Here is a 9,795-nt window from a genome sequence, read left to right as displayed (position 1 = left end):
AGTCCGTATACTCCCTTGGATTTGCTTTCCATGGTGAGAATAACAAAATCTGATTCCATGAGCAATCCATTTAGAAATGGTCTGTTTTGAAATGGCTTTACCTTGGGAACTTGAAGCATAAGAAACAAACAATTGCTCTGATTTCCTGATGTCCTTGGTTCTGTCCAGGTAAAAACGTAGTTGTCTGTGTACATCCAAGGAATGTAAGATCCTTTCCCTTTTATTTTGAGGAGTGGGGAAAAAGGTAGGCAAGTGGATAGTCTGATTTAAAGCCACTTTGGAAACCACCTTAGGCATGAAGGTAGGATTAGTCCTCAAAGACACTCTGTCTTGATGAAAAATAATATAAGGCTCCACGGCCATAAGAGCTTGTAACTCTGAAACTCTCCTGGCAGAGGTTAGAGCTAACAGAATAGCTGTCTTCCAAGACAAAAACTTGATGTCAGAAGAGGCGGCAGGCTCAAAAGGAGGCAAGGTCAGTTTTTCCAAAACATAGTTGAGATCCCAAGCAGGAATGGGAGGAGATCTAGGAGGTCTTAAGTTCTTAGCTCTCCTGAGAAACTGTCTCATGAGCTGGTGGGAAAAGATTGGAGGGTCTGTATTATAATGAGCAGAAATAGCAGAGGCATGAATCTTAATGGAAGAGAAAGAGAGGCCCTTATGTAAGAGCTCTGTCAAGTAAAGTAAAATTAAAGGAACGTTCGGAAGAAGAGGATCAGAATCCTGAGCCTGCATCCAGGAACAAAATCTTTTCCATTTTCCTGCATAAGATTTTCTAGTACTTAGGACGTCTGGCTTCCAAAATGACATCCATAACCTGCTTGGGTAGGAAAGAAAAAAATCAAAGGCCCTGGATTAACCAGGCCACCAGGCTGAGAGTTCTGACATGAGAGTGTAGAACCTGACCCTAATGTTGGGACAGAAGGTTCGGAGACTGAGGTAAAACCCAAGGGGGCTCCAGACATAGGTTTTTTAGAGTTGGGTACCAAAACTGTCGAGGCCAATTTGGGGCCAGCAAGATTATCATCTTGGGCTTGTCCTGTTTTCTCTTTAATAATACCCGTGGAAGAAGAGGAAGAGGCGGAAAGGCATATCCCGAAAGGTTCCTCCAACTGAATGATAGGGCATCCACTTTCCAAGCTTCTTTGTGGAAAGTCCTGGTGCAAAAATTCTGTAGTTGATGATTGAGGTAGGATGCAAAGAGGTCTATGTGAGGACATCCCCAGACTGCTGTTATCATCCTGAATATTTTGGTGTCCAGCATCCATTCGTGTGGATCCGAAAGGTTTCTGACTGTCTGCCAGGAAGTTTAGCTTCCCTGGTAGAAATTGAGCTTGACGGTCCAGATTGCAAGCTAGAGCTGTGTTCCATAGATCCATGGCTAGTCTGCAAAGGGGGTAGGAATGAGATCCCCCTTTCTTGTTTATGTACCACATAACTGTGGTGTTGTCTGTCCGTATTAGTAGTTGTCCTGGATGTAAAAGATTCCTGAAGGCCAGTAGGGCTTCCTGGACGGCTAACATTTCCTTTAAATTGATATGCAGGTGCTTTTGATCCTTTGTCCAAAGGCCCTGCAGACAGTTGCCCCGAAAATGGGCTCCCCAAGCATAATCCGAGGTGTCCGTGGTTAGAATCTGAGTGGCAGGAGGCAGACAGAAGGGTTTCCCTTTGTTTAGAGTGCATGCCCTGGACCACCAAAGAAATTCCTTTTGAAGGCAAGGAAGGACGGAGATCAGTATGTCTAAACTGTGGCAATGCTGAGACCATACACTTTTTAGGTACCACTGTATTTTCCTCATGTGTAGTCTTGCATATGGTACGAGAAGGATGCAGGAGGCCATGTAACCCAGAGCCTGCAGGAATCTCCCTGCAGATAGCGGAGTTAAAGTTGCCAAGGTTTGGAAAGTTGAAGCCAGCAGTAACTGTTTTTCGGATGTTAGAAATGCCATCTGGGTTGTAGTGTTTAGAAGAGCACCCAGAAAAGTTATCTGTTGTGAGGGTGTCAAATTTGACTTTTTTATGTTTATAGAGAAACCCAGGAACTTGAGGAGGTTCTGAATAAATTCTAGATGCTGGAGTAAGACATCCTTGCTGTCTGCCTGAATTAGACAAACGTCCAGATAAGGGTAAATTTGAATCCCTTTGAGTCTGCAGTAATCTACTACTGGAGCCAGGCATTTGGTGAAGACCCTGGGCGCAGTAGACAATCCAAAGGGCAGTGCAGAGAATTGAAAGTGCCTCGCTCCGGCCTTGAACCTGAGGTATTTTCTGCGTTCCTGCCTGATAGGAATGTGTAAATATGCCTCCTTTAAATCCAAAGTTACCATCCAAGCATCTTTGGACAGCACTGGAAGTAGCTGCTGGAGAGTAAGCATCTTGAATTTTGGAATTTCTAGAAAGGTGTTCAAGACTGACAGATCCAGAATGGGTCTCCATGAGTTTTGCTTCCTGGGGACTAGAAAGAGCCTTGAGTAAAAACCTTGTCCCATCTCTGAAAGTGGAACCAGTTCTATGGCTTTCATAGCCAAAAGAGCTTCCACCTGGTTTAAGGCCTCTGTCCATTGATGTTTTGGAAGGTCTGGCCATCCGCTTGGCCTTGGCAGGGTATGAAAATGGAATTTGTAACCTCTTAGAACCACATCCAGAACCCACTTGTCTTGTGTTATATGAGTCCAATTATGATAAAAAAAGAGAGAGTTTTCTTCCGAGAGGGGCTTCCAGGCAAGAAGTTCCTGCAGCCCAACAGAGGAAGTCATTGAGTTTGTTTCCTATGAGTTTGTGACCTGTCCTCTCCTCCCCTAGGGGTGGAAGCAGTCCACTGTCTTGGTCTATAAGAACCTTGTGTTTGAAGCCTTCCTCTGGAGCGTCTATATCTACCTCTCTGAGGCCTGTCTGAAGTGGGAAAAGACCAATTTTTAGAAGGCCAATTACTGCTAAATCTTGGTGGCTGTACTTGTAAGAAATCTTTAACTGTTTGCATGGATTTCGCCTTATCCTCCATCTTTTTAATTACTTCTTCAGCTTTTGATACAAACAAAACATTATGCTGAACAGGAGCATCCAATAATTTAGCTTTCACTTGTTCTGGCAAATTTTGTTCCTTTAGCCATGCATGCCTTCTAATGACTGTGCCGGAGGCAGCAGCCCTACAAGAAGCCTCCAAGGCATCAAATCCACAGTGTAAACCATGCTTTCCAACTTGCTCAGTGGCATGCAATAAGTCATGTAATTCCTTATCATCTGCACAGGCAGAAATGGAAGAAAGCTTTGGTTTTAAAACAGACAAGAGAAATTGCTGGTATTTCAGCATATGAAACTGACAGTTTAAAGCCCTGATCGATAGAGTAGCAGAAGTGTACACCTTTTTGCCCCATCTTTCTAAAGATCTAGAGTCCTTTTCAGAGGGAATGGGATTTTTGGCAGAAGCGGCCTTAACTCCCTTGCGGCCCTGAGAAATGGTTTCAGGGTCAGCAGAAGGGTTCTTGTATAAAAACTGGTGGGAATCAGGAACCCTGTAATATCTATCCGGCTTGACAGGAGCAGGAGGAAAAGAATCAGGGGTTAAATTAGCCTCCGAAAAAGCATCATCCACAATATCCAAAACAGGAGGAATAGCCAGGGGTCTATGTTGGGGGAGAAGAAGAAAATCCCTTAGTCTTTTCTTAGATTCTGAATACTCCTGTCCTTCCCAGTGGAAATGTTCCCTCATTTCATGCAAAGTTTCCCCAAAAGAGAAATCCTCAGGGGGAGAAGCTTAGGGAATAGATTCCTCAGCATCAGAATCCTCATAAGAGGGAAAGAATATTCCTGGTCAGAAGAGGAAACTGAAGAAACAGAAGCCTGATCAGAGGAATCATAATAAACATCTTGCCTTGGCCTTTTATCTGGAGGGGGATGTGAACCCCTAATCATAGTAAGTAAATCCTCCGCCATCTTGAGTAACTGTTTCTGTGACTTGGGAGCCGGTTCAGAAGAGGCTTGTGTTGCAGTCTTTGATTTAGATGGAGTCTTTGCCTTTGTCTTTGGCTTTGCCATTATTATAAGCTGAGTAGGCCTGAAAACCCCTTCGGAAGCCGGTACCTGCACAGCGGCTCCGGACCCATCTGAAGGAGCAATGTCCGAAGGTCCTGCAATGGAGATATTTAAAAGCCTTGTTGGCTCCTCATGAGAGTCCGTTTCGGCCATCGGTTCTGAAATGGCCGACGACAGGGGCTGCAAAAGCGCCTCACTGACGATGGCCAAACCTGAAGCTGGCTCCGCTTGTGCGCTATCATCAGATTTGGACCTCGGAGGCCTGTCTTTATCCTTGCGACGTTTGTGAACTCCGGTAGCCGGAACTGTATCCGACGACATTTTGTAGTTAAAGTGCCTACTGAAGTAATGAAAAGCAAAATCGTAACTTTGTTTAATTGTACGTTGATTGAATCTAGCACAAAACCGACAACTAGCTACGTCGTGGTCAGGGCCTAAGCAAGGAATACAGTAAGAATGAAAATCCTTATGAGGTATTTGCTTCCCACATGAAATGCAATTATTAACTTTTTCTGACATCGGACTGGAGCAAGAAAAAAGTTTCCCCAACGGGGTACTTAGCTTTGAGTGGAGAAGAAAGTCTTCGGACTGAAGTTTATCAGAAAAAATCGTCAGGAGTCAGCCGACCGGCACTTGCGAACTGCTATCACCGCACGGCAAGAAAGACTGGAGAAAATGGCGTCGGCTGTCAGCTTTGTACTCCTGGCGCTCTGACGTCAGGGAGCATGGTTGAACAGCCGACGCTGGACCCAGACTTTGGGATTCTGGCCGACCGAGGACTGCCTGCCAGCAGGAGAGAACCCTACAGTCATGACTGCAACAGTGAAACACGATGAACATCAAGAATACCATTCAGAAGCAGCTCTTCACTAAAAAGCTGGACTCTTGCAGCAGCCAACTGATATGAAAATAACTTCGTTCACTAGAAAGTTGGACGGCTAGACGCGGTTTCCTTCCCGCTTGTAGATTAATTCATTCAAACAGTAGCAACCAGGAAATGCATGCATGTGAGCCCTTGAGCTCAATTCCGACAGGCTGTCGGAGCTGACGTCATGACGCACATGATGATGTCAGCTCAAAAAGAGAAAGAGAACAAAATTAAAAAAAAAAACAGCTGGGAAAAAATCGGGAATTAAGGGGTGCCACTCAGGAATCGTGGCACCCCATTATTTGGACCCCAAAACTCGGTAAAAACAGAGTCACTCAGTACGGTCGGGAGGTATGCCCTACTCAAATGTCAGGAATAAGCCATGGAACCAAAAACTGCGAGGCAAAAAACTTAACCTCCAAGCCACTAAACTACTCGGAACTGTAAAGATGCACAGAAGTGAATAAAAAGTGCACATTTCCAGCACAAAACGCATAAACATATAAAAACGGAATCACTAATAATTAATCTAACATTAATCTTGAAGAAAGAAGTCCGAAGAGGACAATGACAAACATTTAAGTACAGCAAAAAAAATGGGTACATTGCTTCAGAAAAAAATACACATACATGTATACATTCTATATGTACATAAAAACATGCACATATATACAGAAAATTAGAATACTAAGGGGTTCTTTAAATAATATACACACAAATACACAACCAAAAACACACACTTTGAACATGAAATGCAAGGCAGCACACAATACAAGACATTGTTTACAGAAAGGACAGCATATAATTGGGGAAGCCATCCTAAAGAGGTAGTTGCATCAAAATGGTAACAAAATTCAAAAACACATGGTACAGACATAAAGCAGTTGTTTTGAGAGATTTAAGGAGAACATAGGGAAACAGGCATAAAGGTTGAGACATCAGAATACTTGTAAATTCCACAGTATAATATGTATAAAAAATGCATATTTGGCTATAATCAACTCATATCAAAATGAATGCAAAAAAAAAAAAAAAAAAAACTTCACACAACCAAGCACTTACCCAGATGTATCCTGTTCCTGCTCAGCCTGCACCATATTTCTGAGGCTGGCATCTGCTAATGCTTGTGTAAAGTGTGTGTAAGGTGCCATGAAGCAATAGTGATAGAGTCCTGGTCTCAGACTGGAAGAGCCTAAGCGCTGAGCTTTACCCTGAGATTTGCTAGGATTAGAGGAATATCCATCATACTGTGATGCCAAGTTGGTCCCAAAAAGCGTTTTAAGCAGCTACAATTGAGAGCAAAGATATAACGATTATTCTTCAGTTACAAAGATTATGTGCAAATGTACAAATAATTGGATTAATATAGCTCAGAAGAAACAGGACCCAAGTTTTATACAGTTTTACAAAGGGGAAGACAAGGGGCAAAGACTAAAAGCTGTGGTCATTAAAGAAGCTACTTGCTGTGGTCCAGATATTCACATGTTCTCCACACATTTTGCAATCTTTTATTTTATTTTTTTTCAAAATATCTATTTCACATTATTACATTCAAATTACCTCATATACAACTCAAAGAAAAATGCAATACACCTGGCCTTTATAATATTTGAAATCAGTGTTCTAAAGCACACAACTCTTAACCTTAAATGGAAGTGCATGTGTGAATGTTCAAGTGACTGTCTTCAAGGCCTAAGTCTGCAAAGTTCCTTTGAACTGTACATCTGAAACTATGAAACACCTAAAACAACAGGTGCAGCACAAAACTTCCTATATTCTAAACAGATAATTACAGATAGATATCATATTGAGAATTTCTGGTTAGAAGATGACAATTTAAGTCAAGAATGTCCCAAAAGGACATCAAGGTGTCCTCAACCAAAAATGCAGTAACTACTACTTCTTTCGGCTTTTCCCGGTTAGGGATCGCCACAGCGGATCACCTGTCTGCTTGTGACTGGCAATGGAGTTTTACGGTGTCGAGTTGCCAGCCCGGCACCCAACCTTCCACAGAAGGCACACACACGCACACACTCACATCTAGGGCCAATTTAGAGTGTCCAATCCACCTACAGCATGTCTTTGTGATGTGGGAGGAAACCGGAGCACCCGGAGGAAACCCATGCGACCACAGGGAGGACATGCAGACTCCACACAGAAGGCACCCCAGCCAAGGATCGAACCGGAGAACTTCTTGCTGTGAGGCAGCAACGCTAACCGCTGCACCGCCATGGCCGTCTTATCAAATATTTAAAATACGCACCTCAGCCAAAATGAAAATAGAAACAGGACAAGGTAACCCTCCTCTTCTTTTCTATTAAACACCTGTATTAAATTATCACTTAAGACATGGGCAAACATACATTAACAGAAAAGACATTCTTTTTATTTCCTTTTATAACGTTAATCATCTTTACATATACCCTTTACTCTCCATCATTGTCTTGAAGACTGTTTCTAACACGCAACAAATACGCTCCTCATCTTTCTATCCACACATCTACTCCTACAACTATCATACCTTACATGCAATATGATACCTATTGCATCCCTATTTCTCACTCCCCTACCCTTACTCACACTGCCTGTGTCACTTGCCAGCAATTCACTATCACTATTGCTTCTAAATTAGGTATTTACGTATTATTGCAACCAGATTTTTGCGATAACACGGCTTGCTTCCCGATCACTATATTTGTTCGTTGATGTTGTTGAAATGGAAAACAGTGTATTTTCTTTACTAAACCAGGTTGTTTTCTGGAGGTCTATCAACACAAACTAAAAAAAATACTGTTCTTTCTGCTCTTTACTGGCGGCATGTCGCTTCTTGGCAAAGCTGTCCACTGAACGTTCTTTGTCAGCCAATGCTGCCAGATTATGCTCATACATACCAGATGTTTGCAATTCTCTTGCAACCAGCTTCCAATTCTCTGGTAATTTCTGACAATTATGACATTATGGACAAATGAGTCGTTGTCCTTAATGTCATGATTTGGGACAGTTTACCGTATAACCTGCATGCTTTTTTGCACTGTCCTGCAAATCGGAGTTGAGACGGACCCGAGCAGTATGTCAGGAAAAATGTAGTGGCTGGCTCTGGAAGTTGGTTGCGAAGCAGCAGTGTTGGCCACCGGAGTGTTATGCTCTGTGATGTGTGTTTAACAATAAATGAATCACGTCTGTAGATGTTACATTTTTCCCCTTTTTGTATGGGGTGTGAACTGTCAGTTGCTTCTTACCCCTTTTGGGCTGCTAGTTCTGGGGAAGGGAATATGCTGCAGAGGCGGCTCTTTGCATCCGGCCACAAAATATCATCGCTTGAAAGGAGAACTTGTCTTTGCTGTCACTATGTCTTTTCAGGATCGAGTTTTGACCAAGCCAGAAAGAAACACAATACTTTAGTCACAACTGTTTACATTCAGTGAGGTGCTGTGATTGTGATTCAGAGTAATTACTCTATTTCACATACTTCTGCTGTGTTGTGTGCACACATAACAGGACTTGGAAACGTACTATGACTGACATGATGTCGGGAAACGGCATAGGTTCAAACAAGCAGTCATTTTTCAAGTACTACACTATTCCTACCTCGACAAAGTGTTTTTTTTTTTAAAGATAACATTCCCTGTGTGATTCTGCATACTTTTATGGTTACAGTCACACACAGGGAAGCAAGCCGTATTATCGCAAAAATCTGGTTGCGATAATATGTAGGTATCCTAAATTATTTGGCTTACATCCCTATCTCCTTTTCAGATATAACATTTTTAACCCTTCTCCCAACTCATAGCGGTAAAATTTAAATTTAACACTAACATACCTAAACCCTCACTAGTGTATGCATACTGTAAAAGATCACATTATGTGGAGATGTCCACCCAAACCCAGGTTCATACTGCCTCTCTTCAACACCCACTTCCTCTTCTACTGTAACACTACCTACTAAAAATCTGGAAATCATATCCATGAATATTCAATGTATAGTAAACAGTCTATGAATTTCATTCCTGGATCACTCATTATTCCCCACACATTATTCTTACACACACTTGGCTCAAGCCACATATAGAAAACTCTGAAATTCTCCGCCCGGCTATACTATCATCTGCTCTGGCAGATTAAATAAAAAAGGTGGTGGTGTAGCAATCATGATTTCTAACCATATCTCTGTTTCTCCTCCCCTTATTTCTCTACTTAAATTCCTCCCTGCTGAGATCCTTGTCTCAAACTGCAAATTAAATGAGCATAAAACACTATGTATAACTGCCCTATATATTCCCCAGAAAATAACATCCCTATTCTGGAAGGCATCTTACACTGGGTATCTAGTTCCATTTCTCATGAAATAATAATTCTTAGTGATGTACATATTAACTGGCAAATCTTCACATCGGACTACCCTTCCACTAGTATCAATCTATATGGTTTCAAACAACTCATAACTTCTACTCTGGACTGGATCCTAGTCTCAAATCCAAACATTTACGACTCTCCAACAACCCTTCCAAACTCCCTCAGTGATCACCTTCCCACCTATGTTCATAGACTAACAACTCACCAAATCAGTAGCACATTTATACAGACTATCGTAACCTCTAAATTTTCAAATTCAAATATCTTTAATGGCACAGTTAATAAAATTAATTGGTCCATTCTCTATTTCCTAAAACTGGATAATGCTGTGCTAAAAATTTAATACAATATTTCTTAACATTCTCAATAGCCTCACTCCTACAAGAAAAAAAATAAGAGTTGAAGTCATCCAATCACCCTGGCTATCCCTTTCTAGTAGGCAATTAACATATAAGAGACACAGTTTGGAGAAATTGGCAAATATACAAATCCCAAGCTTACCTACAGACCTACAAACAACTTTGAAACATGACAAAAAACAA

At 41.8% G+C, this 9,795-nt stretch overlaps 1 protein-coding gene across 4 annotated transcripts in view; it reads right to left on the bottom strand.

Annotated features, from left to right (window-relative positions):
- The window catches only part of HTT (huntingtin), a 4,811,037-nt gene that overhangs the window by 2,507,902 nt on the left and 2,293,340 nt on the right, over positions 1-9,795 (bottom strand). For all 4 annotated transcript variants that reach the window (XM_044062924.1, XM_044062926.1, XM_044062925.1 and 1 more), the window contains one exon: positions 5,963-6,186. In XM_044062924.1, the coding sequence (XP_043918859.1) occupies positions 5,963-6,186 (224 nt within the window). The remainder of the gene's footprint in view (positions 1-5,962; positions 6,187-9,795) is intronic.

This window comes from Protopterus annectens, chromosome 2.part1 (assembly GCF_019279795.1).
Source record: "Protopterus annectens isolate FY-2018-M chromosome 2.part1, PAN1.0, whole genome shotgun sequence".
Lineage (NCBI taxonomy): Eukaryota > Metazoa > Chordata > Ceratodontiformes > Protopteridae > Protopterus > Protopterus annectens.
This window is presented reverse-complemented; position numbering and strand designations above follow the sequence as displayed.